General features: G+C 41.3%; 1 protein-coding gene across 2 annotated transcripts in view; it reads right to left on the bottom strand.

Annotated features, from left to right (window-relative positions):
• The window catches only part of ITGB3BP (integrin subunit beta 3 binding protein), a 52,426-nt gene that overhangs the window by 14,291 nt on the left and 17,564 nt on the right, over nt 1-20,571 (bottom strand). Inside the window, exons 4-7 of one of the 2 annotated variants that reach the window (XM_074961604.1) lie at nt 10,663-10,738; nt 3,007-3,085; nt 1,339-1,432; nt 645-704 (exon numbers count right to left, since the gene is read on the bottom strand). In XM_074961604.1, coding sequence (XP_074817705.1) covers nt 645-704; nt 1,339-1,432; nt 3,007-3,085; nt 10,663-10,738 — 309 coding nt within the window. The remainder of the gene's footprint in view (nt 1-644; nt 705-1,338; nt 1,433-3,006; nt 3,086-10,662; nt 10,739-20,571) is intronic. The other variant, XM_074961605.1, reaches the window with a different exon arrangement.

The following is a 20,571-nucleotide window of genomic DNA, read 5'->3' as shown; positions in this document are numbered from 1 at the left end:
CCATTTGTTGTAGTTAGAAACTTCTTAGCACGTCTCTTTCTCTACCCTACAAAGGTATTCATTCTAGTGTCCTAGGGCACGCACATTCTTTTTCCACTGCAGTTTCAATTGAGTTTTTAATCAATTCTATAAGGATTTGTATCTGTCAGAATAAGTTATGAAATGATGTAATATTTAGTATTTCAGTGTCCTCAGGAGTGTACTAGTCACCTCACAATTTAGATAAGGTGAGATGGTCTCTGACTCAAAAAGATGCAAAGAAAGTTGTGTGCGAGGGAAGACAGGATGAACATGAGCAACTGCTGGATGATATGTTTATAAAGAAAAAGGCTAAAGGGCCTGATTGACTTCAATGGCCTTTGGATCAGGCCCCAATACACTACTAATATGTAAATGCCCTCCTTATGCATTGTTTTTGCAATAAGAACTTCTGTATATAACTAATCAGGCTAAAAAGAAACGAAGTTTCAAAGAACTTAAAAGAAAAATTAATTTAGTCTATATATAGGAAGGAAACACAAATCTGATATGGTTCTTTGCTAAAGGTTATTTGAAGACTTTCAAAAGGAAGTCACTGAAAGGAACCCAGTGATGGATATTAACCATCAAAGCAGATGCTAGATAAATTAAAAAATAAATATTACCTCGGGCAGAATGTTTTGCATTACTCCTCCTCAGCAGCTTTTGTTTTTCTGCTTGAGCCACTAATGAATAAAACACATTTAAAGGTCAAGAAAACTTTACTCTAACGATTTTAATGAAAGCAGATAAAGACAAGTTACCTCGTCTTTACCCGCCTCCGCCCCCCAAGCAGATGGATTTTTTAAAAGGATAATAAAAACAGCACACATTGTTGGCTAAAAGCCATTATAAAAAACAATCTGCAAAGCCCAAGCACGTCGTCTCAAATTAGTGCTTATGTCCCACCCATTATTTTTCTTCCAGTCTTTCCCTCTGATCACAACATGGCACTTTGTCTCAAGTTCAGAGGTGAGAGGAATGGTTCTTCTCCCTGTTACGGTCAGCAGAAATGCGTGCATGCCCCCAGACAAAGGGTTCTGTAGGTTCATGTAGGTTTGACATCTTGTTTACATCAGTCTCCTGGACCTGGCAATCTCATGCCCTATCCTGAATGGAGTTGCTCTGGTTAGTAATGTAAGCATAAAGACAGTATCGAACACTAGCATTCTATTTACAAAAACTTCTGTTTGTATTACAGTAGCACCTAGTATTAGTGATTGTATTCATGCAAAATTTAAAATTAGCATATTTGGAATAAAATCTGATAAGTGTTAGTTGTCAAATTATAGTAAAGAGATAAAAATTGTTGAAGCTTACGTAGAACTTTGGTCTTCTGCACTTCAGCTTTCAAGTTACAGGATGAGTCTGAGATGCCAAAAATATTTTCAAGCTCTCTACTGCCCTCTAAAGCCTGAAAGCAGAATTAAAAACAATATTAATTTTATTCCTAAACCAACAAATTGCTATATAGACTGACAGAGAGACAAGGTAGGTGAGGTAATATCTTCTATTGGATCAACTTCTGTTCATGAGAGAGACAAGCTTTTGAGCTTACACAGAGCTCTTCTTCAGGTATTACCTCACCCACCTTGTCTCGCTGAAGTCCAGCGACCAACACAGTTACAACACTGCATAAACAGTCTAACAAACATTTTCAATGCAACTTATAATTAACAACCCACTCTAGCAAAGGGTAAAATTTTCACAAACATCTAAGTAACTTAAGTAAATGAAAGACACTAGGACTTAGGCTCCTAAGTAAGTAGGTCACTTTTGAAAATGGAACTTGTGTGTTTCTGAAAACATTATTTGAAAACTCTTGTTATGGTTTGCTTCATTTATATATCTTCAGCTTTTTAAACAAAGAGATTCACACCTGATCCCCACAAAAACCAATTCTGGTACTTGTATAAATTTGCCTTAATATGTTACTAAAGAAAGAAAATCTATCAGCTTTTAAGATTCTCTTGCATATGGTCTTCAACAATAAATCTAAAAATCCCCACTGTATCAATTTCATTAGCAAGGCCAAGATTTTATTTTTAAATGTATTTGTAAAAGCCAAATTGAAAATCTTTAATTGAAGAATTTCAAAAATAGTGCCAGGGTGTCAATCTAAATAAGTCTTTTTGAAACAACAGTGTGTGTGTAACAGCATGAGTAAGTAAAATAAAACAATTTGAATAGGCTGAATTATTTCTGAGGACTTTGAAGTACACAAGAGAACTCTGTCATGAATTTATTCAGTACAGAGAATATGAATAAACCACATTGTGTGTGATAAACGGACTCCATCAAAAGTTGACACATTAACAATGAATTGAATAGTATGACGACTTCAACACAAATAGATGTTTAATTTTCAAGTCCTTACATACAAGAGTAGGACTGACAGAAGCTAGGACTGGATGACAAGGGCTGAATCACTTGATAATTGCTCAGTTCGGTTCATTCTCCCTGAACCACTGGCCACTGTCAGAAGACAAGCAAGATGGACCATTCTTATGTTCTAATGAAATCTATGCAGCAATAATTTATAACTCTGTCAATACTACTTAGTAATGACCTTACATAGTATAATTTCTATACAACTTAGACACAGGGATAAAAGTTAAAAACAGATCTTTTGGCTAACTGGTTTAGAGGTATAAATTTTGCTCTGGCTGCAGGATTTGTTCAAGATTCAAATCCTGGACAAGCAAAGATGTTCCCATGCAGGGGGTCAGACCAGATGATCACAATGGTCTCTTCTGGCCTTGGAATCTATGAATAAAAAACCTATTGTGCCAATGTACTTTGAAAAGTGACTTGGGAAAAAAAATTAAATGGTATGGTGAGCTTCTATATTTGTCTCTCAATGATTTTCAGGTCAAAAGCTTTGTTTTCTTGCCTTTAAATCTCAAAGAATACTGTATATAAGATTTTATTTTCTTCAAGTTTATTTTTCAAGTACATTAAGAAAATTAATGCCACTAGAAGACAGACCTGTAAACTTGTTAAGCTTTGTCTCATTTTCAGAAATCTCACCAATGAATATTCAACTTCAGACTGCAACACCATAAACCTACATAAAAGAGAAATGATTTAAATCAATGATGTCAGGATCTATTGGGAATAATTATTTTAAGTCTTTCTTAGAGGCCCCCCCAACAACAGTATGGTCTCAGCACTAAGTAAACAATAGTTAGTTTATCCTGATAACACTACTGTGAAGTAGGAAAATATCATCTTTGTTTTAAAAATGGGGAACTCAGGCCCAGAGAAATTAAGGCTATGTCTACACTACAGCTGAACAAGCCTCCAAGCCCAGGCAGACGGACACATGCTAGCGGGCCTTGAGCTAGTGTGCTAAAAATAGTAATGTGGATGTTGCAGCTCAAGCTCTCAAGCCTAGGGGGTCAGGTGAGCTTGAGAGCCTGAGCCGCAATCTCCATACTTTAAACAAAAAAAAAATTTTTTAACCTGTTTACTCGAGCCTCTCTAGCGCGAGTTTCAGAGTAACAGCCGTGTTAGTCTGTATTCGCAAAAAGAAAAGGAGTACTTGTGGCACCTTAGAGACTAACCAATTTATTTGAACATAATCATGCATCCGATGAAGTGAGCTGTAGCTCACAAAAGCTTATGCTCAAATAAATTGGTTAGTTTCTAAGGTGCCACAAGTACTCCTTTTCTAGTGCGAGTCTATCTACTGGAGTTGGGAGGCTTGCTCCCACTTCCAGTGTAGACATACCCAATCCGACTTGCCCATGATCACATAAAAAGGCTGTGGCACAACCAGGAATTGAACCCATGCAGTCTCATTTCAGTGACTTAACCAATAGACCATTTTTCAGTCCACACACTTGTTCTAATACTAATGTAAAGATTAGTCAGTTTTTAGAGGTTGATGAGTTTAGTAAGAAAAGCAAAGTAGTACACAATTGGATCAGGTTCTAAATGGCAGATTATTCAGTGTACGATTGAGGATTTGCACTAAATACTTATGAGGGAAAACTGTCAAATGTTCTTCTAACAAAGACTTAGAACAGGTTCTCTTTGTAGCATGTCAGCATAGAAATCAAATATGGACAAATGGGAAAACATCCATTCACTTTTTTTTCCCCAACAAAAGGAAGGATCTCATTGTCATACTGAGCCTTATGGAAAAAGAAAGTTATTATTATTGCATTTTTACACAGCAACAGATGGTTAGACAGAAGAGGAAATGCCAATGTCAGTGTATCATACAATATATTTTTCCCCTCAGAACATAAAGCGTATGGAAGTTCACATAAAATATTACTATGTAGGTGTTTGTTTGTACATGTGCTTTATTGACATGTCACTAACTGCTGTTCGCAAATTTTGCAGTTATTTTTGAACATATTGAATACAAACATTTACATGTCGAAAGTGACTATGCTTACTTGAATGGGTTTGCATTTGCAAGGTTACCACCACTTGGAAACAATGGTATATACATTGACCAGAGATTTCCTGTATCATGGGATTAAGAGTACTGTATTTGCGGGGATTAACAGTTTTTCACACTAAAAACAAGACATTTGTAAATATTTGCCTAAAGAGATTATGACTATTCAAAGATCATTTTTTTTAAGGTCCAAAGGGAGCCATTATGATCATCAAGCCTGGCCATACAACCTCGCTCAAAAGTTTCTGCATCAAGCCCATAATTTCTTTTTGAGCTACAACATACCTTTTAGACCATACCTTGACTTAAAATCTTCCAGTGATGGAGAGTCAACCATGTCCCTAGGTTAATTATTCCAATTGTTAATTACTCTCTTGGGGTTTTAGTTTAAGCATGAAGAAAAAAAAAACCTGTTTCATATGAAGGCACTGTAGTGAATTCTTCCATAATTGAAAGCATTTTAGTTGATTAACTTTGACATTCATTTGTGACTTCCCCACAAATTCCATGTACCCAGTGGTGAGCTGGAGCCGGTTCCCAGCGGTTTGCTAGAACCGGTTGTTAAATTTAGAAGCCCTTTTAGAACCGGTTGTTCCGCGAGGGACAACCAGTTCTAAAAGGGCTTCTAAATTTAACCGGCCCAAACTGGCGCCTTAGGCGCCGACTTCATGGGTGCTCCAGCCCTGGAGCACCCAAGGGGAAAATTTGGTGGGTGCAGAGCACCCACCGGCAGCTCCCTGCCCCACCCCCGGCCCCAGCTCCCCTCACCTCCGCTCTGCCTCCTCCCCTGAACGCGCCACCCTGCTCTGCTTCTCCCCCCCCCCCCATTTCCCGCGAATCAGGTGTTCGCGCGGGAAGCTGGGGCGGGCTGAGAAGCAGGTGGCAGCTTTGTGCTCAGGCCCAGGGAGGCAGAGCAGAGGTGAGCTGGGGCAGGGGGGCACGAGGAGGGCCACCCGCACCGCAGCAGGTAACCCGGGGGGGGGGGGGAGTGGGGGCGCGCAGGGGAACCGCTCCCCGCCCCAGCTCACCGCCACCCTCAGCCTGAGCGGGAAGCCGCGGCCTGCTTCTCAGCCTTCCCCGGCTTCCCGCCGAACAGCTAATTCACGGGAAGTGGGGGGGGGGGGGGAGCGGAGAAGCAGAGTGGGGCGGTGGGGTTCAGGGGTGGAGGCGGAGCGGAGGTGAGGTGAGCTGGGGCCGGGCACAGGGTGGGGAGCTGCCGGTGGGGGTTCTGCACCCACCAATTTTCCCTGTGGGTGCTCTGGGGGCTGGATTGGTGGGTGCAGGGAGTCGGTGCCTAAGGCGCCACTTTTGGTGTGATCAGTGGGGGAGCGGCCGCTCCCCCGCAGCTACACTCCCACGTCCCTAGGAGCCAGAGGGACCTGCCGGATGCTTCCTGGGAGCTGCCCCAGGTAAGCATCGCCTGGACTCCCCACCTCGCCCCCCAGCAGGTGCCTCTGACTCTTAGGGGTGGGGTGGGCACCCACTACGGTGGCCCACGAGACCCTCCTGCCCGGTTCTGGGGGCAGTCAGGGGACAGGGGAGGGGGGTGGATGGAGCAGGAGGCCCCGGGGGGCGGGGGTGGGCAATGACCCCCTTGTCAGGTGAGGAGGGAACCTGTTGTTAAGATTTTGGCAGCTCATCACTGCATGTACCTTTAGTAATACATGTATGCAGTGTAATTGTAACCATGTAGGTTCCAGAATATGAGAGAGATAAGGTGGGTGACGCAAAGTCTTTTATGATACCAACTTCTGTTGGTGAGAACAATAAAAGATCCAATAAAGGATATTACTCACCCATCTTGTCACTTTAGTAAAATGTTTTCCAAAAATTAATAAAACCTACAAGTAAACCCACAGCTTGTAGTTTAAAAAAATTAACTATTCATTAAAGAGGATTTAAATGCCATGCTCAAAATGAAAAAGATCAAGGTAAATTTTAAAATTGGTGTCCCTTTATCATAAGTCAAAGCAGGTTAAGTTCCAGATCTGTATGGGAATCTACTAGCATGGTCCCCTGAGTTTGTGCAGATTGAGATGAAAGGTCAGGACATAAGACACTTTTCTGGCATTCTTAAATTGTAAGGTAGGTATCAGGGTCAGTGTATGTGGATCTCTTTGCAGGACTGCGTCCGTAGTTTTCAATGATCACTTAATGAATTACAGTCACTGATATAGCTGAAGGATTTGAATTCCAAACAACTAGAGTGCTGCTTACTGTTCTAGTGGGCTCCACCACTCAAATGATATTTAGTATCCTGCAATAAAGGAATCCCACACTTAAGCAAAAAGATGAAGCATCTAGTAAAATAAAAAGAACCTTCTGAAATACCTTTATCAAAAGGAAGAGCTCTAACTCCAAGCATAAGAAAAAAAAATAATGCTTATTTAAATAAACATTGCATTTTCTGAAAAATGATAGAAACTACTTAAGATTTGGAGGAAGTGAATAAAAATTCCTGTTTGACTGAAGCTGCTAAACTTTCAGTTATAGGCAGGGCTGATAGAGCCGCCTATTATTAAAGTTGCCTGACAATTATCAGACCCTTTTTTTCAATTGCTTATAACTTTACCAGACTTTAGATTGAAATTTTTCATGCCAGGTGTCGGCCTCACACTGAACTTTTTAGGAAACTTTCAGACAGAATGGTTCTGCTGTTTCCAAGAATGAGGCTAGGAAAAAATAAATTTTGCCCATTTAAAAAAATTCTCATGATCTTTTCTTTGAAAAGCTCGAGTATCCCCATGCTTTGGAGCAAGTCCTTGAAAAATTGGCAGAGGGCGGCCTTTGTGTCACCTTATGCCTTTTGTCACCCCTATGAAAATCCACCCAGATCTGGCTGCATTATAAATCTTTGAAAAAAAAATCACAATTTGCACATGCTCAGTAGAGCCTACTTAGATTTTAGCATCTAAAATCTCTGAAAATTCTATCCTTAGCGAGCATGCTTGAGCCTCGCAGATCTCCTAATGCTGACCAGACTGCACATACACCATCCACAGGATTCTTGCCTCATTCAGTGCACAGGATGGGTGGACCAGCTCTGGAGATGAGTCAAGGTTGTATAATGAAGGAGACCATTGTCTACAGGACAAATTGAACAATGAGGAAAAAAACAAAATATTGAATAGCTGCTCAGTAAGCAAGCACTGTCCATCCTGTGCACTGTATGAGGCAAGGGTGCAGTGGAAAAAATAGTATGCAATCATGTAATTAAATACTGTATCAATGCATATGCCCAAGGGGAATAAATTATATTTGCACAGGCATTGACTTGGCAACCTCACTAGTGTTTTTTAATGGTGTTTTTTTGTAATTTTCTAGGTTTTTGTTTTTATTTTAAACAAACTGGAAAAATAGATTCCCTCAAGGCATCATGACACCCACATGGTTCATCAGCAGGATGGAAACTTGAGATCCACCACATAGACTTTTCCCAATTGAGTTAACAGAGTAACTGACAGCAGCAGTAGATTGTCATTCTTTATGTGGACCAGCACGGGAGGGAGAAAAGACACACCCTTGACAGTAGGTTTCACAGATATTTGCTGACAGCAGAGGAATGATGAGACTCAGAAATCTTTGGTTTTGTTCCAGGCTCTTGAGGGGAGCATACTCTAGAGAGCAGACTCTTCTGCCCATTCCCCACAAACCAGACATCTTCTGTACCTTCCCCTCCTAATTGTCCCTGTCCCAGTCTCATTCTCCTAGTCAGTCCCAGTTTTCACTCCTCAGGTTTCTCATCTAGGCCCTATCCCCTTTGCTCAGACAGTCCTAGTCTCTCCCCTCCAGGCTTGCTCTGAGTCCTAATCTTCCTCCCTACGCCCAATCTCTCCCTGTCCCCACATCCAATCCCAGTTCTCCCCTACCTATCCCAATTCTTTGTCCCCAATTTCCTTGCACAGCTAGTCCTAGTTCCCTCGTTCCAGCTCCTCATCTGACCTCTCTCCTTCCCCCCTGCTGACTCCTAGTCCTACTCTCCTCATTCAGTCTCCCCTCCCTTACCTCCTCGCTGGCTCCTCATCCCAGTCTCTCTGCCCAGCCAGTTCTAGTTCTTCCTCTGCACCCGAACTCCCCATCCAATCTCAGTGTTCTCTGCCACTGCAGCCAACTGGTTCCTAGTCCATGTTTCTCTAACCAACTTCCAGTAGCTTCTCTCCCCTCTCCCCATTCCAGTCCCAGTCTCACCAAACTCCTTGTTCCAATCTATTCTTTTTCCTCCCCCTCTGCATTTCAGAGCTTTTGTCCCCTCTGTATTTCAGGTGGCTTCCTCCTCCATGCTGCCAGGGTGGTAGCAGAGGGGCGCTTAGAGCACAGGATCCCTGCTTTCAGTTCCAATGCCCAGCCCCAAGCAGCTGGGGGCAGCAATAACAGGGAAAGTCCAGCTTGACCCCTGTAGCCCTGGCTGGAAAATGGTTAGTTGCTCTGTACATGCACAGTCTGGTCACACACAGGAGCAAGGAGGGGAGAGAGCATGATCAATGGGAATGGAATCCACCAAGTCTATTCAAACTGCAATTTTTCAAAGGCTTATACCTTGGCAAAATCTGGATAGATTTTCAAAGGGATAGCAAAAATCACATTGCTGACACAAAGGCCATTACCTGCCAAATTTCAAGGCCCTGCTCCAAAGCAAGGGGCAATAGAGATTTTCAAAGAAAAGTTCACCCAGCATTTAACATAGGCACAAACAACATGTGTCTTCCCTAGCTTCATTCTTGGAAACAGTGGAACCATTTTGGATGAAATTTCCCCCCAAAATTCAACCTCAAGCAGATACCTGGCATGGAAAATTTCAACCAAACTGTTAAAGTTTGGTAAAATTATAAGCAACAGAAAACAGAGTCTCATAATTAAGGCTAAGATTTTGTCAAGGACATTGTTAGTAAAAGTCACAGACAGGTCATGGGCAAAAAAAAGAAAATTTCAGGGAAGCTGTGACCTGTCCATGACATTTACTAAAAATAGATCTCACAAAATGGGGATGTTCAGGTGCCCGAAGCAGGGCAGATGCGCAGGGGCTAGGAGCTGCCTGCAGCAGCTAGGGGTTGCGGGGCACCCCTGTCGCATGCAGCTCTGGGGGCCCCCCGCTGCCTGTGGGGGTCAGGAGCTGTGGGATGCCCCCATCTCCCATGTCGGCTGGGAGCTGCGGGGTAACCCCATCGGCAGCAGGCCAGGAGCTGCGGGGGTTCCCCTACCGTGGCTAGGAGCTGCAGGGCTCCCTGCCGGTGGCGGCGCCTGCAGGCTCAGGGATTCTCCCAGCCCTGTGGCAGCTGGGGGTTTGGGGGTCCTGTACCAGGGGCTCTGGGATTCCCCAGTTGCCCATGGAGGCTGGGAGCTGGGGGTTCCCCTGCTGCCTGCGGCGGCTTGGAGCTCCAGGGGCCACCAGAGGCACCAGGCATACCCTGCAGTTCCCTGCCCCCGCTGGAGACGGGGGAACCCTGCAGCTCCCGACCACCACAGGCTGAAGTCACAGAGGTTGCTGCAAGTCACGGATTCCATGACTTCCGTGACCTACATGACTAAATCACAGCCTTACTTATAATGGGCAGTACCAGACAACCTTAATATGTATCACGCTACCACCCCACCTATAATATATTTTACCAACTCTGACTCCTATTCAGCACAATACTTAAGCATTCCTTCTTTATGCACACCTTATGTCCATCCCTGTTTAACAAAGCACCTGAGCAGCCACCTAACTTGATGTACCCGCTTAAGTGCTTTGTTGAATTGAGGCCTATAAATGTCCATCACTGTCAGAAGGCTTATGTACTAAAGTCAGCAAGAAAAACAAGATTCTTATGGGAACGTTTTAGCAAAACAAATATACATTTGAAGTCAGAATCATGACCCATTGTGATGAGAGGTATCAAAATCAACCACTAGAATTTGGCAATGCATCTTTACCACAAGCAATGCTTCCAGCAAAATCTAAAGAGCGTGCACATGTGAAACAGTTTGGAAAAACAAAACACATTCCTTAATTAGAATATTGCCATTATGGGTGGGATTTCTAATAATGGGTACGGGAGTTAGGTTACCAAATCCCATGGAAAAATCAGAGTTGGGTGTCCAACTCCCTTAGCTGCTTTAGAAAACCCCACCCTGGATAATCTCGAAGTATAAAAGAACAATCATTCCAAGCTTTATTTCTCTAAGGAAATAGTCACTTCCCTCATAACTGAAAATGATGCCATTTTATCACCACAGACTGGTATACATACTTATCATACTCTTCTGTTTGAGATTGCCCTCTTCTGGATAAACCGATTTCTGAGTCGTTCAGCTCATTTCTGTCTCCTAAGAAGCCCATATTAAAGAAAGAAACAAAAATACAGATAAAAATGAAACAGGTGTACTGTATGTAGTTGGAAGCAGTAGAAAAAAAAGAGGCGTTAGCATGCATCCTGACTACAGAGAAATCTCTTAAAAACAGCTTGCTTATGAAACAAGGATCACGGTCCCACTAACAAACACACAAACTTTTTTTTTTTTTTAATTTGTCACCTCAGTGGCTTCTGTAGCTTTTAGATGTAAACAATTTGGAACTACAGTGTCAGTGACTGGAATTTGGTATCATTCTGTCAGAAATTAGAAGATCAAAAACTGTTGAACATCTTGTTTAAGAATATTTTTCAAAATGCAGCATGTTGGAGAAAAATCTTTATCTATAAAGCACTTCTATGACTGAGAAGTAAAACCTCCATTTTCTTTAACAAAAAGAAAGCCTGTGCCTCTACCCTGAACCCCATCTTGTATGAGACTAAAAGGAGACAGTGCAACTTCTTTCCAAATGCTCTGACATAGTACATTGATATTACAGTATTCAAGCCAAGTGCCTGTCACAGGACAGGATGTGAACAAGTCATATTTCTGTATTTCAATGTACAGATTCTTAGAGCAGTTGCATGTTTCTGTCAGGAAATGGGATGAGGGAGGGAATCACCACAAAACTCCACTGCTATAGTTTTGCTAATTAAACTTGAATTCAGATGTGGTGCAAAGAAAATAAACTGCCTTTTGGATAAGAAATCTGTATGGCCTACAGTGATTACAGCTGAGCAATTATAGATCACAAGCTTTAGATTGGTGTATGTTCAGATCAATTTAACTGGGAAAAAGTTTTTCAGTTGAACAATCAAATGGACAAGAATTTAGAAAGCTATTGTAGTACTAAACTAAATCTACAGCTTCTTGAGTCGTATCTGCTGGGGCTATTCTGATAGCCCTATATAAATGTCAAGAAACATACAGCATACTTATATTGAGGAACAAAAAAACAACCTTAATCAAATACTATATGTAAAGTTCCTTTCCGTGTATATTCACAATATATCTACCAATACCACTTTAGGAAAAAAATTACATTTGAACAAAATTAGGTACACGCCTTATACTATATATCAATTTCTATATTGGCTTTCTAAGGAAATACAACACTAGCCTGAGCCCCAGGAATCACTGTAAAAGATATTTCCCGTGAGATTTTATTATAGCGATGGCAAAATATACAGTCTATCTTTACTGTGTTTAAACTTCACTTCCATGCACTTCAGGTGCACAGCAAGCGAGGAGCTGTATGATTATTCTCTCCCCCTCAACAATGATTTATTCTGAAGATTTTATAGAAATCCACCATGATGTTTTCATAACAAAGAAATAATTGCATGAGGATCAAAAGTTCTCAAAGCCAGAAAGCTCTCCAATAACCACACCCAATATAATGTTGTCTTTGAGTGAGAGTCCCTACAAAAATGAAATTCTATCCAGATAAAACAGTGATTGTTCTCTGACAGGTGATGGGGGGATGGTGCTCCAAGAGAAAAATTGTACTAAATGGCAACAGTAGGGTGACCAGATGTCCCGATTTTATAGGGATAGTCCCGATAATTGGGGCTTTTTTTAATATGGGCTCCTATTACCCCCCACCCGTCCCGATTTTTCACACTTGCTATCTGGTCAACCTAGGCAACAGAGATCTCTCTTCCCCGCCATTCACGTTCTTATGTCAGCTGACCTGACCGCTCCAACAGTGAATACATTATTTAAAATATAAATATGGCTTAAAGCACATTTACAAAAGGATAAAAAGTGAGACCTAGCTTTTTGTCATATCTTCAACCATATTAGTGACTATCATCACTATGAACCACAGAATTAACTTTTAGTTCAGAGATTTAGTTTTGTTATTTACATAGTGCCTTAGAAGTACACAGCATTTTACATATGTGCAGGAAAAAAGTCCCCACTCAAAGGATCTTATAGTGTAAAACAGATTGATACAACACAGATTATAAAAGGATTAGTATGAGGGTGGCAGCAGACAGCCCTGGAAAGGATACTAGTGATGAAAGAATAAGTGGAAGGATCAAGTTTTAAGGAAGGATCTGACAGTGGAGAGGAAAAAGCCATAAAAATTAGGGCTGTCAAGCGATTAAAAAAATTCATCGAGATTAATCGCACTGTAAAACAATAATAGAATACAATTTATTTAAATATTTTTGGAGGTTTTCTACATTTTCAAATATATTGATTTCAATTACAACACAGAATACAAAGTGTATAGTGCTCACATTATATTTATTTTTGATTACAACTATTTGCACTGTAAAAAAAAAAATAGTATTTTTCAATTCACCCAATACAAGTACTGTAGTGAAATCTCTTTATCATGAAAGTTGGACTTAAAAATGTAGAATTATGCACAAAAAAAACTGCATTCAAAAATAAAACAATGTAAAATTTTAGAGTCTGCAAGTACACTCAGTCCTACTTTTTGTTCAGCCAATCACTCAGACAAAAAAGTTTTTTTACATTTGCAGGAGATAATGCTGCCATCTTCTTGTTTATAATGTCACCTGAAAGTGAGAACAGGAGTTCTCATGGCACTGTTGTAGCCAGTGTCACAAGATATTTACGTGACAGATGCGCTAAAGATTCATGTGTCCTTTCATGCTTCATCCACCATTCCAGGGGAAACGCGTCCATGCTGATGACGGGTTCTGCTTGATAACAATCTGTGACAAAGTTCCTCCTCTGCCTTGGTGGGTCCTGCGCTTATTGGCGGATTTGCTTGCCTCAGAGATTCACGGCATCCCTCAGTTTGGCCACTTTTGCTAGTGGCTCAAACCTGCCATTCACTCAGCTAACCTCATCACTGGCCAGCATGGGGAAAAGGAAGGGGAACAATCCCCACAGTCTTGCTGGTCCACCTAGTAGGTTGGGGGACAGGCCAGGGACCTTCCCCTCTGGTGGGACCCACAGTCCAGGTCAACTCCTCCTGTATCCTATAGGGAGTTGGGGGGAACCCAGGCCCATCCTCTACTCCGGGTTCCAGCCCAGGGTCCTGTGGATCACAGCTGTCTACAGTGTTTCGTGTAACACCTGTGTGACAGCTACAACTCCTTGGGCTACTTCCCCATGGCCTCCTCCCAACACCTTCTGTATCCTCACCACAGGACCTTCCTCCTGATGCCAGATAGCATTTGTACTCCTCAGTCCTCCAGCAGCACACCCTCTCACTCTCAGCTCCTTGCGTGCCCCTCACTGACTGAAATGAGGTCCTTTTTAAACTAGGTGCCCTGATTAGCCTGTGTACCTTAATTGGTTCCAGCAAGTTCCTGACTGTTCTGGAACTGCCCCTGTTACCTTACCCAGGGAAAAGGGACCTGCTTAACCTGGGGCTAATACATCTGCCTTCTATCACTCTCCTGTAGCCATCTGGCCCAACCCTGTCACAAATCCAAAGCAGTGCGGACCAATGTATGTTCATTTTCATTATCTGAGTCAGATGCCACCAGCACAAGGTTGATTTTCTCATTTGGTTATTCGGGTTCTGTAGTTTCTGCATCAGAGTGTTGCTCTTTTAAGACTTCTGAAAGCATGCTCCACACCGCGTCCCTTCAGATTTTGGAAGGCACTTCAGATTCTTAAACCTTGGGTCAAGTGCTGTAGCTATTTTTAGAAATCTCACATTGGTACCTTCTTTGCGTTTTGCAAATCTGCAATAAAAGTGTTCTTAAAATGAACAACGTGCTGGGTCATCATCCGAGACTGCTATAACATAAAATATATGGCAGAATGTGGGTAAAACACAGAGCGGGGACATACAATTCTCCCCCAAGGAGTTCAGTCACAAATTTAATTAACGCCTTATTTTGTTAATGAGCATCATCAGCATGGAAGCATGTCCTCTGGAATGGTGGCTGAAGCATGATGGGACATACAAATGTTTGGCATATCTGGCACGTAAATACCTTGCAGTGCCGGCTACAAAAAGTGCCATGCAAATGCCTGTTCTCGCTTTCTGGTGACATTGTAAAGAAGAAGAGGGCAGCATTATCTCCTGTAAATGTAATAATCTTGTTTATCTTAGCAATTGGCTGAACAAGCAGGAGGACTGAGTTGACTTGTAGGCTCTGAAGTTTTGCACTGTTTTGTTTTTGAGTGCAGTTACGTAATGAAAAAAAAATCTACATTTGTAAGATGCACTTTCATGACAAAGAGATTGCACTACAGTACTTGTATGAGCTAAACTGAAAAATACTATTTCTTTGGTTTGTTATTTTTACAATGCAAATATTTATAATAAAAATAATATACTCTTTGATTTTAATTACCACACAGAATAATATATATATAAAAATATAGAAAAACATCCAAAATATTTAATAAATTTCCATTGGTATTTTATTGTTTAAGAGTGTGACTAAAACTGCAATTAATTTTTTAATCATGATTAATTTTTTTTAGTAAATCGCGTGAGTTAACTGTAATTAATCGACAGCCCTAATAAAAATATAAGAAAATTTAAGCTAGATTTAAGTTCAGGAAAAACAAGTTCAAATCCATATGACTTCAATAGGTTTTGCTTCATGTACAAATTCAGATCTTCTATTTATAGACTCAAATCCTCTCTTCTCTTTTTCTATTTGACTGGGTTTTGTTGTTGTTTTTTCTGGGGGGAGAGGGAGGATAATAAGTTTATAGTGACTTGTGGCCCAAGAGCAAAGAGTTTTTTCTTATTGAATATAACAAGTCCATTCAGGCTCTCTTCTAATTATTGGACTTTCTTTTCCAAATCAGTTGGTCCCCTTATTAAATTATCCCTTGGATCTGCCATTTGTTATGAGGAGATGATGCAAGGGTGATGCATGGTATTGTTCTCCGATATAGGATAGCGGGTTTTTTTTTAAACTTGGTTATGTCAATGGATGCCTTAGAAGCCCCTGTAACATGTCAGTCAAGTTTAGTGTTCACAGCACTTTCAGGTCAGCAGACCCGATCAAATACAATGCCTAGTTCTTCTATTTTCAAAAATAGTAAAGATCAGTATTATTTTTACCAGAACAATTTCATACAGAAGCATTTTCACTTAGTTCTTAAAATACCTACCCCTACCTCAACACACACAGCTTCATTCCCAAAACATATTACAGTGTCTCATTGCCTCTGTAAGGTGGAATACATCCTAGGGCGGAGGGCTTGCAGCAAGCCGTGGGCCCTTAATGTGGGGTTTAAGAGGTGCATAGGTACCAATGCAGGCCCACTGCACTGGGGTGGATTTCACCCTTAGCTATTATATATCACCTTTTTGACATGAGAAATGGCCCCACCTTCCCCTTGATTCAGTGTAAATGTTAAGTGCTTTCACTTCTTTTCACTGACTTTTAAATTATTGCATGTAAGTATTAGCTCTGTAGGATGGATTAAGTTTTAATTTTAATGTTTTGTAAAGCGTTTTGAGATTCCTCAGCATGACAAAGTGCTATAAAAGTTTAAGTTGTTCCACAATAGCTGAGGGCCCTATCCCCAAGTTATTTAAAATTTAAATTTAAGTACTTGTAGCAAATTGGCTATCATTTATGAGACTGAAATTACCACGGGACTAGTGACGTACAAGAGCTGAAGTGCATTTGAAAATTAGTAAATTAATTTAAAAATGAATCTTAAAAATATACTAGCCATTAAGGAAGAGGAACTGAAGAAGGGATCATATCATTTATTTAGAATGTAATAAATGGGACATGCACTTCAAGGTAGTCTGCCAATGCACACGTAAGTTATCATGCAGCTCACCAGAGCATTGCAACAATGAATTCTTGACATCATAAATGTGTACTTACATCAGGGTGTTTAGATTCTGAAAAATACAGTATACTTTTAACCAACAGTAGCATGCTCTAGGCACTTAGACTTCTTGAGGGGCTTACTTAGTCACTCCTATTCAAAGGAAAAACAATATTTACAGTGTTCTTAAATGGACAGCATTTATATATGGAACTTCTTATACTTTGTATAGTGTAAATAGGAAAGTCTTTAAAGCTAATAAAATACATTTTGTAACACAATTCTCTATTGTTGTATTCTTACATTACTTAGTAAAATCCTAAGACATTTAAAATAAAATTTAAAATGTCTTTAGGGAGAGATTTCAGAGTAGCAGCCGTGTTAGTTTGTATTCGCAAAAAGAAAAGGAGTACTTGTGGCACCTTAGAGACTAACAAATTTATTTGAGCATAAGCTTTAGTGAGCTAGAGATCAATCCGATGAAGTGAGCTGTAGCTCACGAAAGCTTATGCTCAAATAAATTTGTTAGTCTCTAAGGTGCCACAAGTACTCCTTTTCTTTTAGGGAGAGAGAAGCACTCTGTTGAAAGGATGTGATGCAGCAGTCAGTCTTTGCCACCATTTTGTAGCAATATGAATGTAGAAAAAGGTAGTTAGTGCTCCATTACTGAATAATTATCCATCTAAATGTCAGCTGTGAACATGTGATCAGTCTTTTTATGAGCCAAAAGAATGTTCCCTTATGTCCATATTTAATTTCAGTATGGAAATATAGTACATGCTCACCTTTCCCATTGACATCTCAATACACAAGCATTTTAGCCCTCAAGGCATTTTTTCCTTTTTATTAAAAAATCCCATATAACGCAAACCTAGAGTTGTGCAGCTCTGCAGAAAATTGTTTAACACCTGCAGTACAGACACATTTATGTATGACTTGATGAAGGTATTTGCCAACATCCAAATGAAAGAGCTGTTCAAAAATGTACATGCATACACAATGGGCTAGTCACTAATATTGCATATTTTAAAAGCCCCAGCCTGTTAAATTTTTGAAAGATTTTAAAGCTGCATATAATGCTAACATCAGGTATAAAATGTATGTATTAACCTTCTGGGGTATAAATCCAACAAGGCTGAGGCACAGCTTCATTATCTGCAGGCACCCACAAAATCTGCAACTGCATTTCTGTGCTCACAAGAACAAATTCCTTTTTGTTAGTTGCTTTCTAAGACATGGCAACACTGGAAACAGATGAGTCCTCCTCATCTATCAGTCTGTCAAGATGTAGCCATTAGGTTACAGGATTTCTAGCCCATTTCCTTTTCCTTCCAGGGTGCAGGCAAGTTTCCCGTGTTAAGAACACCAAAGCCTGAGCACAATTATGATTAGTATACACTGCCCTATCTAGTCATTTTGCCCAAGCCTGATTCCCGACTGGGTTACTGTACATACCAGTGCCGCCACATTATGGAAAACAATTACCAAGGTATGAGAAATCTGCATTTCCATGAAATGACTACTGCCATTATGGACAAACTAATCTGACTAGCAATGACCACATTCAGGGAGAGAAGGAGTAACTAGCCTAGCCCAATTTAGCTTCGCCATAAAGTGGCAAGAAGGAAGAAACTGACAGAAGGAAGTGGGTAAAGAACACCAGACAGAGCCGGTTGGGGTAAGTAGACCTCCCAAGAGCTGCTTTGGAAGGACCCCTCTGAAAACTTGCCGGTCAAAGGCCTAGTAAAATCCTAAAACATTTAAAATAAATGTAAAATGTCTAGGGAGAAAGAGAAGTGGTCGGTTGAAAGGATGGGATGTAGCAGTCAGTATCTGACAGCATTTTGTAGCTATATGAATGTAGAAAAAGGTAGTTACGGCTCCTTTTACACATCAGCTAAAACGTACAAAACTTTTCATAGAACCATGTCAGTTTGGGAGAAACTTCATCGGGAAGGTTTCTCAGGTCCAGGATGGGATTTCTGGTCAAATAGAGAGAGACCCACCCTAGAATTGCCAATAGCCTGGTGGTTAGGGTACTCATCTGGCTGTGAGACACCCTTTGCTTGGTTCGAAGCAGGGGCTTGAACCTGGGTCTACCACCTGGGCTACTGGCGATTCAGGGGGGTGTCTGTGTCTCATTTTTTTGGTGAAATTTCAAAAGGTCTCAGTTTCATCCTGATGAATGGGAAGGAGAAACATTTTCGAAATCTCAAAAACTTTCATGGGATGGGAAAAGATTTCCACTTAACTCTAACATGGAGATTACAAACCAAGGCTGGGAACTCCCAAACTCTCTGGCCCAAGTCCTGGCCACTAGAAAGGCTACTTTCCACCACAGGGAAGAGAAAGAAGAATAGTGAGGGTGGATTCAAAAGGGTCCAAGCAGAGAGCATTTAGAACTAAGTTTAGGCTTCAAGGAGAATCAAGTAGTTAACAAAGGGACAAGGTAACTGCCTTGAGGAACCAATTGGGTTACAATGGAGTAGAATTCCACAGGAAAACCTCCTACAGACCCCCTGAGAGGGACCTGTATTTTACAGGGCTAGCAGATATTTTTCATAGGAATTTTGGAAGAACTGCAGAATGGAAGGGATAGTGGAGATTCTGTGGGATCTATATCAAGAAGACAGGCTATTCCCCATAGTAAGCAGAGAAGTATCTTTTCAGGTATTGAGATCCCTGACTTAGTTTTGACAGGAGGGAATGTTCATGAAGTTAAGGAGGATAAAGGTCAAGGTGAAGGGCAGGGATCCTGATGTTGGCAGCCTTTGTTTCTAGTAAGTGGAGGCCGAGACCTCAGGACAGCTAGAGATCTATGAAATAGGCCCACCTTGGCTACTCAAGCTATGAGAGGTACTGATGCCTTTCTGTTTTCTTCAAAACCCACCATGTCAGGGGTGGGGAAAGAAGGCATAAGCTACATCCCTTTCCTAGGACATGGAGAAGTTATCTTGTGGCCTGGGGGTCTAGGTATTGGCTCTCTGTACCTGAAAACTAGGGAGCTACATTTCGGCATGAAGTAGTTAGCTAAGGGAGGCCAACTGCTTTGTTGAAGACCTCCCAGTAATGAGCTCATTCTCCCACAAAGAGAGGGCTCTGGCATAGACACTTCGCTTCAAGCATGACAACTCAGTACATGTGGATGTGGAGCTTTTATTCCCACAGGGACAGTGTTCCGTGTACAGACTGATGAATACTTGGCTCCACACCCCCAATCTGCAGATGGCATTTGTAGTTTTGTAGAGGTAGAGGGGTCCTGAAGTAGACCCTCATAGTGTGAGACCTGCACAGCCAATTGAGAGATGAATTCAGTCATTGAGGGGAAGGAATTGAGCACTCTGCCTGCTCCTCTGTTGAGTATAGGGAGGATAATAAAGGCTTCCTGCCTCATGCAGCTCACAGTTATTTTCAGGAAGTTCTTTAATGCCAATGACAGACTGATGGGTAGAGTGCAGAGAACCTGTGGGTATGAAAAATAGGGATGGGAGGGTTATCACCCTTCCAGTTCTTGAGCCACTACCATTGAGTGGAGAAAACCAGAGCACGGTCACCCAGTTAGGAGCTGCTCCTACCATTGCTTAGACCTGGATTCAACACAAGCCTGTGGGGAGTGGGAGGGCAAGATGGGTAGGAGGGAGAATATTTTTTCGCCTTCCTCTGGCTTTTTCCGGGAGGATGTTTCCTTTAATTTCCTGTTCCATGTTGTTCTGGAGTTCCACTGAGACTTTAAAGAAAGATGGTGCTTCATCACAAAGGCATCAGCGTTAGCTGCTTCCGTTAAGGCAGGAGGACAACTGGGGATGCCCAGCAGCAAGTTGAGAGGAAGACCTGGACACAAAAATCAAACAGCTGGACTGGCTTCTGCCTGCCTGCCTGATATTTCTGTGAGGAGGACTCAAACACTTGTCCATGCTAATGGCAGCACATAAAGGGAAATAAACTCGGTCCAAATAGAGTAATTGTGTTTCTGTCTCATTTGCTATCAAAAAAGTTTAGAGGAACTAGTAACCACAAAAAGGAGGCTGGCCTTCTGAAAATATACCTTAAGAGTATTTAACTCT

The sequence above is a fragment of the Natator depressus genome, chromosome 8, assembly GCF_965152275.1.
Source record: "Natator depressus isolate rNatDep1 chromosome 8, rNatDep2.hap1, whole genome shotgun sequence".
NCBI classification, from domain to species: Eukaryota; Metazoa; Chordata; order Testudines; family Cheloniidae; genus Natator; species Natator depressus.
Note: the sequence above shows the minus strand (reverse complement) of the source record. Positions and strands in the feature narration are given on the sequence as shown.